At 63.9% G+C, this 20,843-nt stretch overlaps 1 protein-coding gene across 2 annotated transcripts in view; it reads left to right on the forward strand.

The window, feature by feature from the left end:
- NOTCH1 (notch receptor 1) overlaps positions 1 to 20,843 on the forward strand; it is a 48,675-nt gene that overhangs the window by 22,537 nt on the left and 5,295 nt on the right. Inside the window, exons 5-30 of one of the 2 annotated variants that reach the window (XM_058524463.1) lie at positions 1,830 to 1,952; positions 2,459 to 2,692; positions 3,132 to 3,287; positions 3,457 to 3,642; positions 4,011 to 4,124; positions 5,115 to 5,228; positions 5,535 to 5,768; positions 5,844 to 5,954; positions 6,631 to 6,823; positions 8,227 to 8,372; positions 8,646 to 8,759; positions 10,597 to 10,716; positions 11,102 to 11,254; positions 12,022 to 12,250; positions 12,916 to 13,117; positions 13,794 to 13,947; positions 14,096 to 14,280; positions 14,778 to 14,910; positions 15,193 to 15,450; positions 15,535 to 15,647; positions 16,381 to 16,952; positions 17,449 to 17,877; positions 18,478 to 18,626; positions 19,346 to 19,562; positions 20,162 to 20,249; positions 20,354 to 20,519. In XM_058524463.1, coding sequence (XP_058380446.1) covers positions 1,830 to 1,952; positions 2,459 to 2,692; positions 3,132 to 3,287; positions 3,457 to 3,642; positions 4,011 to 4,124; positions 5,115 to 5,228; positions 5,535 to 5,768; positions 5,844 to 5,954; positions 6,631 to 6,823; positions 8,227 to 8,372; positions 8,646 to 8,759; positions 10,597 to 10,716; positions 11,102 to 11,254; positions 12,022 to 12,250; positions 12,916 to 13,117; positions 13,794 to 13,947; positions 14,096 to 14,280; positions 14,778 to 14,910; positions 15,193 to 15,450; positions 15,535 to 15,647; positions 16,381 to 16,952; positions 17,449 to 17,877; positions 18,478 to 18,626; positions 19,346 to 19,562; positions 20,162 to 20,249; positions 20,354 to 20,519 — 4,893 coding nt within the window. The remainder of the gene's footprint in view (positions 1 to 1,829; positions 1,953 to 2,458; positions 2,693 to 3,131; positions 3,288 to 3,456; positions 3,643 to 4,010; positions 4,125 to 5,114; positions 5,229 to 5,534; positions 5,769 to 5,843; positions 5,955 to 6,630; positions 6,824 to 8,226; positions 8,373 to 8,645; positions 8,760 to 10,596; positions 10,717 to 11,101; positions 11,255 to 12,021; positions 12,251 to 12,915; positions 13,118 to 13,793; positions 13,948 to 14,095; positions 14,281 to 14,777; positions 14,911 to 15,192; positions 15,451 to 15,534; positions 15,648 to 16,380; positions 16,953 to 17,448; positions 17,878 to 18,477; positions 18,627 to 19,345; positions 19,563 to 20,161; positions 20,250 to 20,353; positions 20,520 to 20,843) is intronic. The other variant, XM_058524464.1, reaches the window with a different exon arrangement.

Below are 20,843 nucleotides of genomic sequence, written 5' to 3' on the forward strand. Positions count from 1 at the left end.
CTGCTGCTGCTGGGGGCACCCTTGCTGTACGACCCCGGGGCTTCCCCTATTTCCTGGGGTGGGGGAGCAGCGGGGCCGGGCTGGACTTACCCCATCACTTCCCTTCTCCTGGCCCCACTCGTCTCCTGTGGGGGGTGGAGGTGACGGGCAGGCACAGCCCCCGGGCCCCCAGCGGCTCCACTGTCCCTGTGGTACGTATCAGTCTTTCCACCGCAGTTTTTATTTGAGTAAATCTTGCTGCTGATGATCTAAAAATAATAGTAATGACGAAGAGGTTTGGAAACCTCTAGTCTGTCAGCTGCACATTGTGCGGTTAGGCCGGAACGGAGTGGGGGGGACAAGGAAGGGGAATTGGTGGGGGGAGTCCTGGGGTTTGGCTGCTGGGGGCGCACAGGACCCACTGACCTGGAGGTGACCCAAGGGTTGCCCCAGCCCCCACGCTGCCCCAGCCCGGCCCCTGCAGAGAGGAAGAGCTCTGCCCGCCGGCCGGCCAGCCGCCAAGCCCTGGGCCTCTGCGTGCAGACACCAGGCGCGTGCGTTTCCTGCGTGTCGCTGGGCCCTCCCTCGCCACCAGCCTGCCCCGGTGCTGCTGGGCGCTCGGCCGTCTCTGGGGGACTGAGGGCTGAGCTCTCTTGCTAGGCCCAACTCTGGGCTCTGGGTTCACATGTTCTCTGGGTGGCCATGTGACCTCGAGCTTAGAACCTCATGTCCGGCCTCATGGGTCAAGAGGGCCCTGCCCTCGTGGGGCCCTGGTGAGGGCTGGGGGAAAGGGGGTGTGTGTGGGCCCCGCCAGAGGACGCCCCATGCATGGAGCTGCCATTGGCCCTGCCTGGGGCAGGTGGGGCGAGGACCTCCGGTGAGGGCGAGCCCGGCCCGTGAGCCCCACCCCACGTTACAACGACACTCTCCGAGGCGTAGGGGCAGTGGCACTCAGGACCCACCATCACATGAGTGGGGCCTGGAGCCCGGCTCTGATTTGGGGTGCTCCCCCCAAACAACTGTCTGATTTGCATTTTCATTCTTACTAGCTGCCTGCTTTTGCTCCAGGGTAGCTGCTGGGGTGGGGGGGGCCTCTGAGGGAGGGGCCTGAACAGCTCCGTTCTCCGAGGGCAGGAGAGAGGTTCAAAGGCACTCCGGGAGGGGCGTTAATTAGTAACCGGCTGCAGGTTTGGCCATTGCCTGACGCACCTTTCTGGGTTGATCATTGAACCAGCGGGAGTTGGGCGGATTAATGGCTGAGTGACTGGCCGAGGAGGTGATGTGGTGGAGGCTGGCCCCAGGCTGGGGGGAGGAGGTGGGCACCACACATCTGGTCCTGGGAAGCTGGGGCTGTGTCTGCACTCCCCCCAGGACTGCCCACCTGGGTGCTGCCCCCTCCAGATCCCAGCTCGGAGGCCTCCCCAGCCCCAGTGCAGCCCTGTAAGATGGGGTATTTGTGGCTGCCCACTGGGGTGTTATAGAGAGCCCCCAGCACAGTGCCTGGCCCGTGGGCAGCGCTCAGTTACGGAGCCGCTGGGACTCTGTTGCACGGAAGGGTTTTTAGAACAGAACCTCCAGAGCCCAGTGTTCCTGAGTCGCTGGTCTGTTCAGCCAGCCTTGTACAAAATGACTCTTCAGAGAGGAGCGGGGCGGGCAGGGGATGGGACGTGGACCCCAGGGGCCCCAAGGTGGTGGGCATCAGAGGGCAGCTATGGAGGGCGGCTCTCCGTCCAGAGTGGGGTGTCGTGCGTCCAGCCAAAAAGAGGCTGGAGCGCAGCGGGGCGGGCAGGGGCCTCGGCACGTGCTGCCCGTGGGCGGGGCTGACTGCCTCCTGGCTCCTCCTGCCGCAGGCTTTACTGGCCAGAACTGCGAGGAAAATATCGACGACTGTCCAGGAAACAGCTGCAAGAACGGGGGCGCCTGCGTGGACGGCGTGAACACCTACAACTGCCGCTGCCCACCAGAGTGGACAGGCACGGACCAGGGAACACCACGCGCTTGCTACACCACGTGCCGGGAGGGAGTGGGGGATGGCCCGAGAGCCTGATTTAGGCCTGAGGATGACGTGACCTGGGCAGCCTCTCTATTCTGGGGGTCTGAAGCCCCCACCCCAGTGGTCAGCACAGACGTGGCATCAGCTGGTCTGTGTGGGCCGTTTGCAGCCTGGTGCCAGGCAGCTCTATGCCAGAATCAGGTCCCCAGGTTTGAGCCGAGCTTGCTGGGCAGGATGCAGCCCCTGCCCTCAGGGGCTCACCTCTGGGGATGGACAAGCATGTGTAGACCCCAATGCACCTAGGCCCACAATGAGAGCAGCGAGGCAGAAGCCCCCTCTGGTGCCGGGAGTGCAGAGGAAGGAGTGATTGATTCAGTCTGGTGGTGGGTAGAGGAGTCCACCTAGGGAGGCTTCCTGGTGGAGGCGGACCCTGCACCTTGTGGGCGAGGGTCTCAGCCTATGGCTGAGGGGTCCCGGCCCCCACAGGTCAGTACTGCACCGAGGATGTGGATGAGTGCCAGCTCATGCCCAACGCCTGCCAGAACGGTGGGACCTGCCACAACAGCCACGGGGGCTACAACTGTGTGTGCGTCAACGGCTGGACGGGCGAGGACTGCAGCGAGAACATCGACGACTGTGCCAGCGCCTCCTGCTTTCACGGTGCCACCTGCCACGACCGGGTGGCCTCCTTCTACTGCGAGTGTCCCCACGGCCGCACAGGTGAGCGCCCAAGGCCCGGCCGCGGACAGGGGAGCGTGGGGGGATGCAGGTTATGGTGGGTCTCGCTGCCCTTGACTGAGCGCCCGGGGCTGGGTGGGACAGGTGTACGGCACCTGCCTCCGTGGGCTCTCGTGGGCCAGGCCTGGCGTGCATGACCTCGCTCAGACGCACAGACTGTGGCTCTTCAGGGCTTCCAAGGTTAACCCGAAAGGGGCCTTTCTGGCCTCAAGAGGCCAGGGCAGTGCCCGCGGTCGGGCCTGCTGGTGACGAACCTCCCGGAACAGCCTGAGTGTTGTGGGATGCTTAACGGGGCCACTCGACGGCATCGCCGTGGAGGCCCCTCCCTTGGGAGTCTGGGGGTGTGGACCCCAGCTGTGGGCAGCTCACCATTCGCAGGCGGGGGTGGGGCAGTGCCCTGCTGACCACAGCTGCCCCCCAGGTCTGCTGTGCCACCTGAACGACGCCTGCATCAGCAACCCCTGCAATGAGGGCTCCAACTGCGACACCAACCCTGTCAACGGCAAGGCCATCTGTACCTGCCCCTCGGGCTACACGGGCCCGGCCTGCAGCCAGGACGTGGACGAGTGCTCACTGGGTACGCACGGGGCGGGGTGCGCCGTCGGGAACGGCAGGGGCTGGGGGTCCATTAGGAAAAGCTCCGCCCTCAGAGGGTCCCTAGTCTGATGGGGGAGGCAGGCTCGCCTGGAGTGTTCTGGAGGCTGGGGTGCCCGAGCAGCCCTCACCTGTGCTGTGCCCCCGCCCAGGTGCCAACCCCTGTGAACACGCGGGCAAGTGCATCAACACTCTGGGCTCATTCGAGTGCCAGTGTCTGCAGGGCTACAGTGGCCCGCGCTGTGAGATCGATGTCAACGAATGCGTCTCGAACCCGTGTCAGAACGATGCCACCTGTCTGGACCAGATCGGGGAGTTCCAGTGCATCTGCATGCCCGGTGCGCGGCCAGCCTTCTGCCGTCGGGCTGACGCAGCCCGACGTAGGGAGGGGAAGCTGAGTCGAGGCAGACAGCCCCTGGGATGGCCCCCAGCTGTATCTCTTCCTCTACGGCCTCCATGCCCACCCAGGCCACAGCCTCCACGGGTATCTGGGGAAACCGAGGCCAGACCCACAAGACACAGCCGAGAGCGGGGCCAGAGCTGGGTAGATGGTCGGCCCCGGGTGCCAGGGGAGCTGCAGGAGAGCGGGTGGGGGGTCCGGGGCCTTTGCCTCTGCCGGCGGCTGGAGCTGGGTGTCGGGTCTGTGTCCTGAGCCCTTGGCTGTGGTGGGGGCCCTCCAGCCCCCCTGACCGTCCCCCACCCCCAGGCTACGAGGGTGTGCACTGCGAGGTGAACACGGACGAGTGCGCCAGCAGCCCCTGCCTCCAGAACGGCCACTGCCTGGACAAGATCAACGAGTTTGTGTGCGAGTGCCCCACGGGTGAGCCTGGCCCCACGTGTCCGGCAAGCCCCACGCCCCCTCCAGGAGTCCCCCGAGGGGCTGCCGCCAAGCCCCACGCCCCCTCCGGGAGAGTCCCCCGCGGGGCTGACGCCGAGCCCCACGCCCCCTCCGGGAGAGTCCCCCGAGGGGCTGCCGCCGAGCCCCCATGTCCCCTTCGGGAGAGTCCTCTGCAGGGTGGTGGACCCAGGCCTGGGCCTCGTCGTGTAGGAACCCCTCCCGCTCTCCCTGAGGAGTACCGGGAGGATCCCCAGGGCTGGGTTGGGGAGCAAGGGTGTCACCTCGGGAGCGGAGGGGTGTTTCCGGGCTTCCCTCTACGGGCAAGGCCAGGCCAGGCAGGGGTTCCTGGCCCCCACCTGGCAGGGTGTGCTTGCCCAGGGCCCGGCCAGCCGCCTTTTTGCTGCTGGGGTTCCCCTGGAGAGAAGGAGCAGCAGTGTGCTCCCTGGGCCCCTGAGCAGCTTAGGCGGGAGGAGGCGTTAGCCTGGCTCTCTGAGGGCTCACGGCTGGAGGGGAGCCAGCTTGCCCTGTCTGCCTCGCTGGCCTGTGGTGGACACAATGGCCAGAGGGCTTGAGGAGCCTGAGGAAGCCCCAATCTATTGCAGGGGAGGGCTGGGGGGTGCCAAGCCTGGAGAGGCATTGTGGCTCAGAGCCTTGGGCCTCCCGAGATGGAAATCAGCTGTCCAGACACTGAGCAGGGGAACCCCATTCACAGCCAGCACAACTGTAGCCATAGCAACGGGAGTCAGTCTGGGGAGAAGACCCTTCTCTGAGGGTGCTGGGAGGGGTTTGACCCAAAGGGCGGGAGCTGAAGGGGCAAGAAGAGAAATCGGGCGGGGAAGGTCTGTCGAGTCCTGGCCCAAGTGCGCTCTCAGGGAGCCCATCCAAGCATTCCCTGCCCCGGTCTGGCCGGGGCTCGGCCGTGGGGCCGCCATGCCTGTCACGTCTGACTGCCACCCCTCTCGCTGGCCGCAGGCTTCACTGGCCACCTGTGCCAGTATGACGTGGATGAATGTGCGAGCACACCTTGCAAGAATGGCGCCAAGTGTCTGGACGGGCCCAACACCTACACCTGCGTGTGCACAGAAGGTGGGGGGGCTGGGGAGCTGCCCAACTGTCAGGCCAAGGGAAAGGAGGAAAAGTGGGCCTGTGAGGTCCAGGAGAGGCGCACAGGAGATCAGGGCCCCTCGGTCTGGGGTTGCTAGTCCAGGAACCAAGTGCACGGCTCAGCTCTGACCCTGGGCAGTAGAGGGGCATCCATAGATGAAAGGCACCCCCAGTGTTCCCTGGCAGGAGCACAGGTGACCCAGGTCTGGTTGGTGGTGTCTCAGGGCAAGGAAGGGCCACCTGCCCAGGGGGCGGCCACCCTGAGCTCCCCTGGCACCCGCCCTGCAGGCTACACGGGGCCCCACTGTGAGGTGGACATCGACGAGTGCAGCCCCGACCCCTGCCACTACGGCTCCTGCAAGGACGGCGTGGCCACCTTCACCTGCCTGTGCCGGCCCGGCTACACGGGCCACCACTGCGAGACCAACATCAACGAGTGCCACAGCCAGCCCTGCCACCACGGGGGCACCTGCCAGGACCGCGACAACGCCTACCTCTGCTTCTGCCTCAAGGGGACCACAGGTGCCTGTCCAGGGCTGGGCGGGAGGGTGGGGGCTCGGGGCTCGGGAGCTGACCACCGTGTGCCCCCACCCCCAGGACCCAACTGTGAGATCAACCTGGACGACTGCGCCAGCAACCCCTGCGACTCGGGCACGTGTCTAGACAAGATTGACGGCTACGAGTGTGCGTGCGAGCCAGGCTACACGGGTGAGTGGCCCCAAGGTCGGGAGCCAGCCAGGCTCTGTCCCTCCGAGCTCTTGTCACAGCCTTACCGCAGGGGCCAAGGCTTTGCTCAGAAGTCAAGATCACTGACGGCCCAGGGCCCTGACGGACCACATCTCGGGGGCCCGAGGACCAGGTGGCCCTGGCTCTCAGGCTGCCAGCCTCGGCCGACTGCAGCAGAGACGGTGGGAGGACTGGGGCTCCGGCCAGCGCGGGGACGGGCATCCTCGGGCCTCCTGTCCCTGCTCAGAGCCCAGCAGGCTTAGCGCGGAGCCAGGCCCCGGGCACATTTCTGCCCCTGCTCTCGCCCCTGAGCACGCCCCTGGCCTTTCTGGGCCTCAGGTTGTGTTCACTCAGAGCAGATACCACGGTCTCTGCCCCTGGGGCGGCCGGAAGGAGGATTCGTGTGAGTGCGCAGCAGCGCCGGGCAGAGCGCGGGCACAGGGCGCGGATGGTGGAGCGCTCACGCGGCATGCTGTCGTGCCTGGTTTACTCCTCCGGAGGACCCGGGGAGAGGCGTTGATGCTCGTCCCAGTTCAAAGATAAGCTGAGGCTCAGAGGGGCTGTAACCTGCTCGCTGAGACGCCTCCTCTTCTGTGGGGCCCTGGGCGTTTGGGGGGGCCCTGGGCGTGTGCGTCTGAGCGCCCGCCCCCGCCCACAGGGAGCATGTGCAGCATCAACATTGATGAGTGCGCGGGGAACCCCTGTCACAACGGGGGCACCTGTGAGGACGGCGTCAACAGCTTCACCTGCCGCTGCCCCGAGGGCTACCACGACCCCACCTGCCTGTCCGAGGTCAACGAGTGTAACAGCGACCCCTGCATCCACGGGGCCTGCCGGGACAGCCTCAACGGGTACGGCACGCGGGGCGGGGGCGCGGGGGCATGTCCACCCAAGCGTTGCGCATCCGTGGAAGCTCTGCCTCAGGAGGCGGCTTGCGTGGTGACGGGCGGGGGCCGGGCCAGGGAGGTGCCTGGGCAAAGCTCCAGACGAGCCGGAAGTGGGCCCGGGCGGGGTGGTTGTCTGTAGCCTTGGGCTGCGTGTCATCGTGGGCACACCGTCCGCTCAGGAGGCAGGTCTTAAGTGGCCCCTGGAGCACGTTTGTGCAGCCAGCGAGCGTGTCTGTGATATTGTGACATAATGGGAGATCAATATTTTGGTCTTTATCTTGGCTGTTGAAAGAGCTCCAATCTATAAAAGCAGGAGGAGTGTCTTTCACCCATCAGAGGCCCTTTCAGCCACACCTGAGTTTATGTTAATGAGGTGGCTGAGGTCTCCTGCCATGGGGCTGGGTGGGGGGACTGGCCCGTGATTATTGGTTCCGCCTTTCAGGAGGGGAGTGGGCTGGAGGTCGAGCTAGTCACCGCCAGCCAGGGATTTAGTCAGCCTTGCCTACATGGTGAACTTCCGTGAAAGTGCTGACTGAACAAGCTGGAGCTTCCAGGCAGGACCGCAGAGGTGCTGGGAGGGTGGTGTGCCGCGAGGGCAGACGCTCCTGCGTCTCTCCCATCTGGCTGTGCCTGAGATTAACCTTTTATAATAAACCACTAGTCCAGTAAGTAAGCTATTCCCGAGTTCTGTGAGCCGTTCTAGCAAATTCTCGAACTTGTGGAGTGGTCTTTGGAATGCCCAGTCATAGCTGGTCAGTCAGAAGAGCCGGTGACAACTCAGGACTGCGATGGGCATCTGATGGGGGTCAGTCTGTGGGGCTGGACCCTTCACCTGTGGGGTCTGTGCTACCTCCGGGTAGTCAGTGCCGGAAATGAATTGTAGGACAGCTAGTGGGGGTCCTGAGAGCTGGAGACGTGGTTGGTGTGGGAAGACTCCCACGGGTGGTCTCGGAAGTACTAGAATGTAGAGAAGAAACAGAAGCTTACCTTTCGATTCCGACACCCACTATGTGCCCAGCACTGCTCTGTCCAGATGGGGTCGTGGACGTGGGCAGGGACCCCATGTCTTTGTTTTGCACACAGAAGGTGAGCACTTTGTTCAAGGCCACACAGTGAGTGGGTGGTGGAGGGCCTTCTGACCACTGCTCTGGACTGGGTGCTGTCCCAAATCTAGTGTAACCAAACCCTAGCCACCGTCTTGGGCAAGGTGAGTGCTATTGCCTCCACTGTAAAGGACTCTGAGGGTCAGAGTGGACTGGTGCCTTCATATCATTGGACCATAGGATGGTGGCAAAGCCAGGAGTGCCCACAGCCCAGGCCTACACTTCTTGGGCCACACCTGAGCTGCAGTGTGGTCACCTCTACAGATACAAGTGTGACTGTGACCCTGGGTGGAGTGGGGCAAACTGTGACATCAACAACAACGAGTGTGAGTCGAACCCATGCGTCAACGGCGGCACCTGCAGAGACATGACCAGCGGCTACGTGTGCACGTGCCGGGAAGGCTTCAGTGGTGAGCAGGGCGGGGGGGCCTCTGCTGCACAGCGGCCCTCCTAGGGGGCAGTGCAGAGCCAGGATGCAGGTCCAGCGAGCGCCACCCTCGGCGTCTCCCTCCCCTGAGAGACGCCTGCTGCCGCTGGTGCAGACCCGCTGGGTTTGGCTGCAGGCCTCACGGCTCAGTGCAGAGCTCTTCCTCTGCTTCAGGAGACGAGGAGGGGCCGGCGGCGGGGCCCTGCCGCGGCACCCGGCGTGGTGGACACGCTGCCTGCTGTCCCTCTCTCTCCAGGCCCCAACTGCCAGACCAACATCAACGAGTGCTCGTCCAACCCGTGTCTGAACCAGGGCACGTGTATCGACGACGTGGCCGGGTACAAGTGCAACTGCCTGCTGCCCTACACAGGTGGGGGCAGGGCCTCTGCAGGTCCTGGGCGGCCTTAGGGAGGAGATGGCTGCGGGTGCCCTGGTAGCTAAGAGGTGCGCAGTGGCTGCCTTGAAGCTGGCCTTGTCTGCGTTGCTCACCAGGCGTTCCCGTGGGTTCTGCTCTGTGCTTGGAGCCTTAGGCCCAGCCGTGTTCAGGCTCACTCTGCGGGTGCCACTGCCACATGAGCTCACGAACATACAGGCTGCTTGGGAGGAGGGTGTAGTATGAGTCTGTCCCAAACATCTTATGTGGCAGACCCACCTGGGAGGTGGGGAGGTGGGACCCTCGGCGGCACAGCCGGGAGCTGGGCCTGGGCTAGTGGCCTCCATGTTCTGGTGTCCACACTGCCATGGGCCCTCGGGGCCAGGCCGCCCTCCCCATCCACTGGCTAGGCCTGAGGGATTCTTTTGACAGCAGGCCCTCTTTGTGTAGGGGAACAAGGAGCCCTCTGTTCGCACTGAGCAGGGGCGGGAGACGTTTTCCTGGGCGGCCCAGACCCTGCGATTGGTTCAGCCAAGGGGATCGTGGGAAATGGTCCCGTCCGTAGAAGAGATTTGCAAAGTGTCAAAAAATAAAAGTCTACAACCTGTAGGGCCACCGAGCCTCACTGGGAGTAGGCAGGGGGTGCTGCCCCTGGGGATGGTTATAGACCTTGGAGGTCCCAAGAGGACCCTGCCTGATCCGGCAGGCCTGGGTGGGGGCCCAGGCATGTGGTTTCCGTGACATCAGGCAGCCTGTGGGCAGAGCAGTGTTTTCTTTGACCAAAGCCTAGGGACCTGGGTTTTCTCTCCTGTGTCGGCGAGGAAACTCCCCCCTGGTGGCCGCCCAGGGGCCTCCGCGCCCGGGGTGCAGCCGAGTCCCTTTCGGACACGTTGATATCGGAGGCTGGAGGGCCTGGCGGGGAGGAGCCGGCCTGTGCTGACCCGCTTCCCGTCTGCCCGCTTCCTGCTTCCCTTTGCACAATTGTCGGAAACTCTGGCGAATTTCCTGCCTGCCCAGGTCACCGTGGAAACCGATAGAAAGAAAGGCTCTGGAAAATGGCAGCAGCAGGCCCGGGAGATAACGGGAGGCAGGGAAGATAACACTTCCTCACTTCCTCGGGAATCAGCCCCCACGGGCCGTAAACAGGAAAGCCATCCATCGCGCTTTCATGGGGAAAAAGTCGCCTGGGGTGCACTTGATCCTAGCCAGACTCCCCACCTGGTCCCAGAGCTCCTAACACTGTGACCGATGCTCCCCAATAAGTAGGATGTGCTTGGGGCTGAGGCTGGCATGTCACCCCCAGCAGAATGGAGGGCTTGTCCCCTGCTGTCTCAGCCTTTGTTCAATGGCCTCCTGTGATGGGGCAGTGGCTGCCTGTGACACAGAGCCACGGAAGCTCCCTGGCTTCCGGCTCAGTGCAGGGCCCTTTGCCCCCGGGAGATGGACGAGCAGCAGGCGTGAGGACGGGAGCAGGCCCCAGGCCCCTGTGATGTGCTGGAGGGGCTGCCAGCCCTGGGCTGGTCCTTGCCCCTCCGGTGCTCCTGGTGGGTGAGGCCCAGCTGCGTCCTGTAGCCGAGGGGGGAGTCTGGCGGTTCAGGAGCCAGGCTTTTGTCTGGTTTGTCTTCAGCCCCCAGTTCGGGTCCTGACTCAGCCAGGAGCTCACCCAGGGTCCCAGTGCTGGGCCAGTTGCGCCCCCGCAGGCCCAGCCGAGTGTGCTCTGACAGTGGAATGACCAGCAGGGGGTGCCCACAGTGGCCTCTGTTGGGAGATGCTATGGGGGGTCGACCCACTGGCCGGGCTCCCTGGTCTCACTGCCTGTTCCTCTGCCCCTCAGGGGCCACATGTGAGGTGGTGCTGGCCCCGTGTGCCCCCGGGCCCTGCAGAAATGGTGGTGAGTGCAAGGAGTCTGAAGACTATGAGAGCTTTTCCTGCGTCTGCCCCACGGGCTGGCAAGGTGAGGCCGGCCTGCTCCCTGCAGCCCTGGCTTGGGCCAAGTCCCAGGAGGGGCTGGGACAGGGAGGGTAGGAGGTCCAGGGAGTGGCTCCAAGGCATGAGGTAGTGAGCTCCCCATCTTTGGAAATGAGCAAGTGGGCAGCAGAGCCACCTGCAGGGGCCCTCTAGAAGCAAGAATTGACCTCGCAGGGCGTTTCCCTCTCTGGATTTCTACACCCTGCTTCGCCCAGAATTGGGGGACATCAAGTCGGGAGCCCTTCCTTCCTGGGGTGTTCCCAGAGGACCAGCCTGGGGCTGAGAAGGCCCCTCTCTTGGGGGGGTAATGGGGCAGAGGCCTGGGCGGGGGGGGGGTGCTGAACTGACGGCCCCCTCCTCCTCCTCCCCAGGGCAGACCTGTGAGATCGACATCAATGAGTGCGTGAAGAGCCCGTGCCGCCACGGCGCCTCCTGCCAGAACACCAATGGCGGCTACCGCTGCCACTGCCAGGCCGGCTACACGGGCCGCAACTGCGAGGCGGACATTGATGACTGCCGGCCGAGTGAGTGCCCCGGCCAGCCAGGGCCTGGATGGGTGGGCAACAGGCCCGCCTTGTGGTGGCCAGGCCAGCTGTGTCCCCCTCTGAGATGCCTTCAGACCTGTTTGCCTGGGCGGACATCAGGGCAGGGAGCTTGTCGGTGTCAGACGGGAGAGTGGAGGTGGCGCTGTGCCAGCCATTGCGCCCTGAGAGGCCAAGCCCTCGGCTCGGTCCTGGCCGGCAGGGAGCCCAGGTCAGATGCTGGAGGAGGTTCTGGGGAGGTGGCTGCTGCTTACAGAGCATCACTGTGGGCCTTGTGTGGACTGAGTGAGGTGGTTCCAGAAGGCTCCGGATCCAGGCTGTCTGGCTTCAAGCCCATCCCAGAATCTCCCAGCCGGATTCCAGTAGCTCTACCCGCCGCACAGCACCTGGTCTCAGGCCGCGTGGTCCTTATTAGACCTTGTCGTGACCCAGTGAGGAGCAGCGCTCTCAGGCCCCTGCCCTTGGTCACAGAACACTGAGAACCAGAGAAGCAGAGTGTCTTCTCTGGCGTCACCCAGTGAGCAGGGAAGGCTGTGACACCCACCTCGCTCGGTCTGACTGTTAAACCTGCACGTTCTCTCCCTGCCCTGCAGCCTGGGGCCTGGGAACATGTGGGGGACCGTGCCCCCCAAGCACGAGCGAAGGGCCGTGATGCAGCCTGGCAGTGCCGGGAGCCATCCCAACCTCAGTGCCCCTGGCAGTGGGGGTGGCACCCGCCGCTCAGGCCTCCCCCCCCTGTTTCCTCCCAGACCCGTGCCACAACGGGGGCTCCTGCACAGACGGCATCAACACGGCCTTCTGCGACTGCCTGCCTGGCTTCCAGGGTGCCTTCTGCGAGGAGGACATCAACGAGTGTGCCAGCAACCCGTGCCGCAACGGCGCCAACTGCACCGACTGTGTGGACAGCTACACCTGCACCTGCCCCACGGGCTTCAGCGGGATCCACTGCGAGAACAACACACCCGACTGCACGGAGAGGTGTGGGGGCGCGGTGCGGGGAAGGAGACAGGCCGTGGGGCCATGCACAGTGTCTGGCAACCTGATGCACCAAGCAGGTGTCTGCCTGGTCGGCACTGGGTGCTGGCTGAGTCGAGTCAGACATTGTTCATTGTGTTGCAGTGTTGCTCCTAAAAGGGCCATTGTCCCTTGGCCATTGTGAGAACCAGGAACACTCGTAGTTTATTCTGAAGAACTGGTGTGCTTCTTTCTATCGGACAAGAACTTTGTAACGCATCTTGTTTTCTTTTCTCCTTGGCTGCCAGGAAGCTCAGCATTGAATGTTGTTCTCATCCTTGGTTTCTGACATAATTATTTCCCACACTATCTATGCAGGTTCTGGTTTCTTCCTCGTTTTATCTTAAACACTATCTACCTGTGTGTGTTATAAAGCTCCTCTGAGCAAGAGGAGAAGGAAGGCGGAGGAAGGGTGTGTGAGTGGTGTGAGAGTCTGAGGCCCCTGGCCCTGTGTTGGAGCTTCTGGTGTTGGCCTCCCTGAGGTCAGCCAGGCTACTCCTGGCCTGTTCTGGCCGTCAGGCCCCTTTGGCCACAGTCCAAGTCGAGGAGTAGCTGTCCGAGTGGGAGTGCCTGCTCGGGCAGGGTCCCGTGCACCCCTCACCCTCCTTCCTGCTGCCTGCCCACCCCAGCTCCTGCTTCAACGGCGGCACCTGCGTGGATGGCATCAACTCCTTCACCTGTCTGTGTCCTCCCGGCTTCACGGGCAGCTACTGCCAGCACGACGTCAACGAGTGTGACTCGCGGCCCTGCCTGCACGGCGGCACCTGCCAGGACAGCTACGGCACCTACAAGTGCACCTGCCCACAGGGCTACACCGGCCTCAACTGCCAGGTGAGTGAGCGGGCGGCAGGGGCCCGGCAGGGGTGGCCGAGGCGGGACACGGGCCTGCAGGATGTCACAACAGCCACCCTCCCAGGCCCACTTGCATCGGCTCAGCGTGAGGGGGAGCCAGGCTGAGGGTGGGGGTGGCCATGGTCACGTGGCTCCTGGGGTTCTGGATTGCCAGCCCCGTGCCCAGCCCTGGGCTGTGCTGCCACCTACGGAATCAGAGGGGGCGAACCGGGGCTGTCCAGGTCGGGTGGCAGAGGTTCACGGAGCGAGAGCAGGGACTGGGTGACTTGGGGGAACACAGCCTCGCTGATGATTTTATGCAAAACATGTAAAAGTATTAAGGATTTGTGTCTATTGAAGATTTTCACATAAAACATCCATTACAAAAACTTCAACAAAGTTGTGTACTTCTGGAAAAAATCTTCCTTCAAGGAAAGGCAGCTGTTGGCCTGAATCTGGCAAGGGCACAGAGAGAGACCCCTGCCCCAGCCCCAGCCCCAGGCTGTTCCTGAGCCAGGGGAGCCCATGGTCCTCAGTTTCCACTTCTGTAGGATGGGGTCCGCCCCACCTTGGGCTGGTTCTCTGGCAGACATGTCTGTGCTGCCGGGTGGGCGGGCCCCGGTCAGGAGCCAGCCGGGTGGGGAGTGCGAGCAAGGCCGACCCCTGCCATCCCCAGAGCCTTGTGCGCTGGTGCGACTCCTCGCCCTGCAAGAACGGCGGCAAGTGCTGGCAGACCAACACCCAGTACCGCTGTGAGTGCCACAGCGGCTGGACCGGCCTCTACTGCGACGTGCCCAGCGTTTCCTGCGAGGTGGCCGCACGGCTGCAAGGTAATCAGCTGTGTCCCAGCCTGGCCCGGCTTCCCTGCACCCACCGGGCGTCAGCCACCTGAGGTCGGGAGGTTTGCTCTCTGGGCCTGAGGTGGTCCCCCAGGAGGGGAGCCCCGGCCTCACGCTCCCTCCACTGCGTACCCCGCAGACGTCAACGTTACCCACCTGTGCCGGAACGGAGGGCTTTGTAAGAACGAGGGCAACACACACCACTGCCACTGTCAGGCGGGCTACACGGGCAGCTACTGCGAGGACCAGGTGGACGAGTGCTCGCCCAGCCCCTGCCAGAATGGGGCCACCTGCACTGACTACCCTGGCGGCTACTCCTGCGAGGTGGGGACCCGGCCCGGGGTGGGTGGTGTGTGTCTGGTGTGAGTGTCATTGTGTGCCAGGCCTTGGGCTGGGGGCCAGCGTGGCAGGGAAGGCTAAACCCGACAGATGCGTACACCTTTCAGTCCCATTGAGAGCAGGGGTACTCAGGGAAGACTGCCTGGAGAATGTGTCCTGTGGGGGAGACTAGAAGAGGAAGGATACACTGAGAAGTGGGATAGGGTTTCCCTTCCCCCATATTGCGTCTGGGCTCAGCTGACCCTGTCCTGAGACCCCCACCTCTATCCCACAGGAAAGGGTCTACAACCCCTCTGGGCAGTGAATCTCAGCTTACCAGGGCCCTTCCCAGGGTCAGTGGGGCGGGGGCTCCCTCCATGTGAGGAACCCAGAGCTTCACTAGGCAAGAGGGCAGCTCATGTGTCTGCACAGGGTCGGGGGGGCCGCATCCCCACTGCCCTCTGAGCCATAGCCCCCCTCCCCTTGCCTGTCTCCCTGCACAGTGCGTGGCCGGCTACCACGGGGTGAACTGCTCTGAGGAGATCAACGAGTGCCTGTCCCACCCATGCCAGAATGGGGGCACCTGCATCGACCTCACCAACACCTACAAGTGTTCCTGTCCCCGGGGCACGCAGGGTGAGGGCTGGAACCCCAGGGACAGTGGGCAGGTCAGATGCCCTGCGACCGGCAGCAGCATCCAGCACCCAGCCAGAACCTCCTCCTCGTGGGGTGACAGGGAGGGAGCCTGGCTGGGCCACTGGGACATGGCAGCGTGTGGGGCATGGCCCCATCCCCAGCGTCCTGTTTCCTGGGCCTCTGTTGGCCCCAGTCCTGCCCACTCGTGGGGGGAGTGCCCTCGGGAGGGGCCAGGCCCACATGCGGCCAGCATAGGCCCCTGATGTCACTGGTTCCCTGCAGGCGTGCACTGCGAGATCAACGTGGACGACTGCAGCCCCCCCGTGGACCCCGTGTCTCGGGGCCCCAAGTGCTTTAACAACGGCACCTGTGTGGACCAGGTGGGCGGCTACAGCTGCACCTGCCCGCCCGGCTTCGTGGGTGAGCGCTGCGAGGGCGACGTTAACGAGTGTCTCTCCAACCCCTGCGACGCCCGAGGCACCCAGAACTGTGTGCAGCGTGTCAACGACTTCCACTGCGAGTGCCGCGCCGGCCACACCGGTGGGTCTGCTGGCTGGGGCGGGGGGGCAGGAGCAGGCAGGCACCGGGCAGGAGCGAGCTCCTCACACGCACACTCGTCCCCAGGGCGCCGCTGCGAGTCGGTCATCAATGGCTGCAAGGGGAAGCCCTGCAAGAACGGGGGCACCTGCGCCGTGGCCTCCAACACGGCCCGCGGCTTCATCTGCAGATGTCCAGCGGTGCGTGACCCAGAGGGCCAGCGGCCTCACCCCCAGCCCTGGGCAGCCCGAGGGCCCCCTGGTCTGAGGGAGGCAGGAGAAGCTCACTGCCACCTCGCACTGCGGGCCGGGCCCCCACTCAGCGCACCCAGAGCACCAGGGGGCCCCGAGCCTGGGCCTGCAGCCTGGCAGAGGGCAAGGCCGGCTTGAGCCTCTGGGCTCCATCATCCTTGTTCCCCTTGACGTCACGTCTTTTGTCAATAAGCTTTATCTTTAGAGCAGTTTTAGGTTTACAGAAAAATTGTGCAGAAGGTAGCGAGTTCCCATGTACCCCCTCCCCCACACAGCTCCTCCCCACTGTGTTAGCATCTGGCCTCTGGGTGCTACATTGTCCGGATTGAGGAGCCCCAGCTGGGACTGATACATTGTTACTGCTCTGACACACTGTTCTAAGTCAAGGCCGGTCGTATAGGTCAGGGTTGCTCCCGGTGCTGTGCAATCTTTGGATTGTCCCACGTCCACCATTACAGTATCATGCAGAGTTTCTCAGGCCCTAAAAATGCCCCGTGCTCCGCCTGTACGTCCTCCCTCCGTCCCTCCCAACCCCTGGTCCCCTGAGCTTTCCGTGTTGTGAGAATACTTCTTTAAAGGGTCATGCTGCCCAGGGAAAGGCTGCTGACCCGTCTCCCGGTGGGTGGTGCCGGCCCCCGAGGTGCCCAGGGAGCCAGCCCCACTGACCGCCCTCTCCCGGCAGGGCTTCGAGGGCGCCACGTGTGAGAATGACGCGCAGGCCTGCGGCAGCCTGCGCTGCCTCAACGGGGGCACCTGCATCTCGGGCCCGCGCAGCCCCACCTGCCTGTGCCTGGGCCCCTTCACCGGCCCCGAGTGCCAGTTCCCGGCCAGCAGCCCCTGCGTGAGCGGCAACCCCTGCTACAACCAGGGCAGCTGCGAGCCCACGCCCGAGAGCCCTTTTTACCGTTGCCTGTGCCCCGCCAAGTTCAACGGGCTCCTGTGTCACATCCTGGACTACAGCTTCGGGGGTGGCGTGGGCCTCGACATCCCCCCGCCGCAGATCGAGGAGGCCTGCGAGCTGCCCGAGTGCCGCGAGGAGGCCGGCAACAAGGTCTGCAGCCTCCGGTGCAACAACCACGCGTGCGGCTGGGACGGCGGCGACTGCTCCCTCAACTTCAACGACCCCTGGCAGAACTGCACGCAGTCGTTGCAGTGCTGGAAGTACTTCAGCAACGGCCACTGCGACAGCCAGTGCAACTCGGCCGGCTGCCTCTTTGACGCCTTCGACTGCCAGCGCGGGGAAGGCCAGTGCAAGTAAGGCCAGGGGACAGCCGCTCCTCGCCACGGTGCCCGGGGTTCACGGTGTAGGGAGAGCCGTCCTCTGTCCTGCAGTACAGGGGGAGAGCTGTCCCCTCTCCTGCGGTCCAGGGGGAGAGCTCTCCCCTCTCCTGCGGTCCAGGGGGAGAGCTCTCCCCTCTCCTGCGGTCCAGGGAGAGAGCTGTCCCCTCATGGCGCAGGGAGAGCCGTCCCCTCTCCTGCGGTCCAGGGAGAGAGCTGTCCTCCCGTGGAGCAGGGAGAGAGCTGTCCTCTCTCCTGCGGTCCAGGGAGAGAGTGTCCCCCCATGGAGCAGGGAGAGCAGGCGGAGGAAGGACCCTGAGCTCAAATGCAGAGCAGCATGGGCCCTGATGCTGGCCCAGGTCCCCGTGTGGACAGGGCGGGCATGTTTCCCTGGGTGTGGCCTGGGGAGGGCAGAGGGATGGAGGTGGCACGGGGCCCCTGGAGGGAGCCTGAGCGTTCCCTGCACCTTCAGCCCATTGTACGACCAGTACTGCAAGGACCACTTCAGCGACGGGCACTGCGACCAGGGCTGCAACAGCGCTGAGTGCGAGTGGGATGGTCTGGACTGCGCGGAGCACATGCCCGAGCGCCTGGCGGCTGGCACGCTGGTGGTGGTGGTGCTGCTGCCGCCTGAACAGCTGCGCAACAGCTCATTCCACTTCCTGCGGGAGCTCAGTCGCCTGCTGCACACCAATGTGGTCTTCAAGCGCGACGCCAACGGCCAGCAGATGATCTTCCCCTACTACGGCCGCGAGGAGGAGCTGCGCAAGCACCCCATCCGACGCTCTGTGGATGGCTGGGCTGCGCCCGGCACACTGCTTGGCCAGGTGAAGACCTCGCTGCTCCCGGGCGGCGGGGGCGGGCGCCAGCGCAGGGAGCTGGACCCCATGGACATCCGCGGGTGAGTGAGCTCCGAGCACCTTTCCTGGGACAGGCCCTCCCTGAGCCTCAGGGCTCCCCGCCCCGGGGTAGGTGGTGCTCTCCCCACTTGATGGTAAAAGAGACCGAGGTTCTGAGAAGACCTGGGACTTCCTAAGGCCTGCCACAGGTGAAGGGCAAAGGCAGCATTCCCGCCCAGGGCTCTTGACCCCACAGCCCACAGTCTGGGGCCTGGGGTCAGCTCCCGGAAGAGGGTCAGGCTCCTGAGGTCTCTGTCCTTCTGAGCTGAGGAATAGGGGTGCTTATGGCACATAAGAGAACCACAGAGAGTAGTAGGGCCAAAGTGGGAGAGCACTTTGAGGGGTGTCTGTGACGAGCACGTGCCGTGTGCCCGGCTGATTCTGTGCTTGACTCGATGGGCTGCCGGGGGTCCCTGCACCTCCGGGGTGCTTCCTGTGCAGACCCGGCTCCCTGCTGCCCCCTCGGGTTCTGGAAGCACACTCCCCGCACCTGTCGGGGTGATGCCGTCAGGGGCCAGAGCTGGTCTCGGGAGGCAGCCCACTGGGCAGGTGCAGGGAGGCAGCCTGTGGTCCGAGCCTCCTGACCTGGGCACATCCCCCAGGTCCATCGTCTACCTGGAAATTGACAACCGGCAGTGTGTCCAGTCGTCCTCGCAGTGCTTCCAGAGCGCCACAGATGTGGCCGCGTTCCTGGGCGCACTCGCCTCGCTGGGCAGCCTCAACATCCCCTACAAGATCGAGGCCGTGCAGAGTGAGTGGCTGCCCTGCTCCCCCAGCTGACCCCAAGGGTTGGCTTGCTTGTGTTTGGGGGGAGGCTGCTGGGAGAAGTTAGGTCCCCCAGGCCCCAAAACTCTCTGGCTTTTTGTGCCTTTTGCCACCAACGGGTGTACATTGTGCCATCCAGAGTCTGCAAAGTGCTTTTCTGGAATTTTCTGTTTGGCATGCCCTCCGTACCCTTAGTGACAGTTGTGGGTGTGGCTGGCCCCGGGGACCAGCACATCTCCAGAAAGGGGGAGCCTTTTTCTCTCCCCACCCATTTCTCCTGATTTTTCTTTGTTGGGTATTATTTCGAAATCATTACAGCTTTTTTAAAAAGAGAGCGAGGAAGAGAGTGAAGAATTGATCGGTGTCATGTGAAGTGTTGAAGTTTGTGTCTCGAAAATCCCCCTAAATCCTTTGTCTTAACAGCTCGATGCGAGCGCAGCGATTTGAAGTTGCTAATCCTCCTCCCTTAGAGAAGAAGAAAGTAAAAGCCGTCTCCAGATAGTCGGCTGGTGCAGGAGAGAATTTAGCGATAGTTTGCAATTCTGATTAATCGCGTAGAAAATGACCTTATTTTGGGGGGTGGGATGGAGGAGGATGGGTGAGGAGGTGCCCGGCCGCTGAGCCAGCCTGCTGCCCCCCGGCCGCTGGCCTGCCATAGCCGCCGCCTGATGTCCGGGCGCCCGCCCACGGCCCCTGTGCCCGCAGGTGAGAGCGTGGAGCCGCCCCCGCCCCCGCCGCTGCACTTCATGTACGTGGCCGTGGCCGCCTTTGTCCTGCTCTTCTTCGTGGGCTGCGGGGTGCTGCTGTCCCGCAAGCGACGGCGGCAGCATGGGCAGCTCTGGTTCCCCGAGGGCTTCAAGGTGTCGGAGGCCAGCAAGAAGAAGCGGCGGGAGCCCCTGGGCGAGGACTCCGTGGGCCTCAAGTTAGTGGACGCCACTGCAGCTTCTGGGGGTGCGGGAGTGTGGGGCCTGCCACTCCAGAACCACGGGCCCCCCCCCACATGCCGAGTGTGGTCTGGGGGGATTGGGGTTGTGGGGTCTGCCCCTCCAGACCCACGGTCCCCACCCTGCATGCCGTGTGTGGTCTGTGGGGATTGGGGTTGTGGGGTCTGCCCCTCCAGACCCACGGTCCCCACCCTGCATGCCGAGTGTGGTCTGGGGGGATTGGGGGTGCAGGGCCTGCTCCTCCAAACCCACGGGCCCCACCCTGCATACCGAGTGTGGTCTGGGGGATTGGGGGTGTGGGGTCTGCCCCTCCAGACCCACGGGCCCCACCCTGCATGCTGAGTGTGGTCTGGGGGGATTGGGGGTGCGGGGCCTGCCCCTCCAGACCCACGGTCCCCACCCTGCATGCCGAGTGTGGTCTGGGGGGATTGGGGGTGCAGGGCCTGCTCCTCAGACACACGGGCTCCACCCCGTATGCTGAGTGTGGTCTGAGGCACGGGCGGCCGCTTAAGCCATGGCCTGGGGGGTTTCCTGGGGAGTCCCGCTCAGTCTCACTTCCCCAACCCCTTGCCCCCAGGCCCCTGAAGAACGCCTCGGACGGTGCCCTCATGGACGACAACCAGAACGAGTGGGGTGATGAGGACCTGGAGACCAAGAAGTTCCGGGTGAGTCGGGCAGGCTCCAGGGCTTCCCTGGTGTCCCGTACCCTGCCTCCCGACCTCCCCCATCTCCGGCCCAACATGACTCTTCACTCAACCCCCTTGCTTAGTTTGAGGAGCCGGTGGTTCTTCCCGACCTGGACGACCAGACAGACCACCGGCAGTGGACCCAGCAGCACCTGGACGCCGCTGATCTGCGCGTGTCTGCCATGGCCCCCACGCCACCCCAGGGCGAGGCTGATGCCGACTGCATGGATGTCAACGTCCGCGGCCCAGGTAGGTGCTCCGCTGGCCACCCGCACCACGGCCAGGGGAACTTTTGTCCAGCAGCCAGCATAGCTTCTGACCACATAGCCCGCCTACTGCTCTCCCCTGAGCCCCCAGGGTCGGTGTTCTGAAAGCTTAGTGTGGGGCACAGGGTGCTCTCAGTCCTTATAGCAGGGGGAGTCCCAAGAGTCTTTCTGCCTTTTAGCTAGCCCCCTTCTCAGGTGTCTCTCCAGGCTCACTCTGCGCCGTAAGTTAATTTCTTCTGACATGCATCTTTGGAGGCATCCAACATGTTGATTTCCCAACTGCATGTTTGTTATGTTGTTTTTGTCT

Source organism: Diceros bicornis, chromosome 28 (assembly GCF_020826845.1).
Source record: "Diceros bicornis minor isolate mBicDic1 chromosome 28, mDicBic1.mat.cur, whole genome shotgun sequence".
Taxonomy (NCBI): domain Eukaryota; kingdom Metazoa; phylum Chordata; class Mammalia; order Perissodactyla; family Rhinocerotidae; genus Diceros; species Diceros bicornis.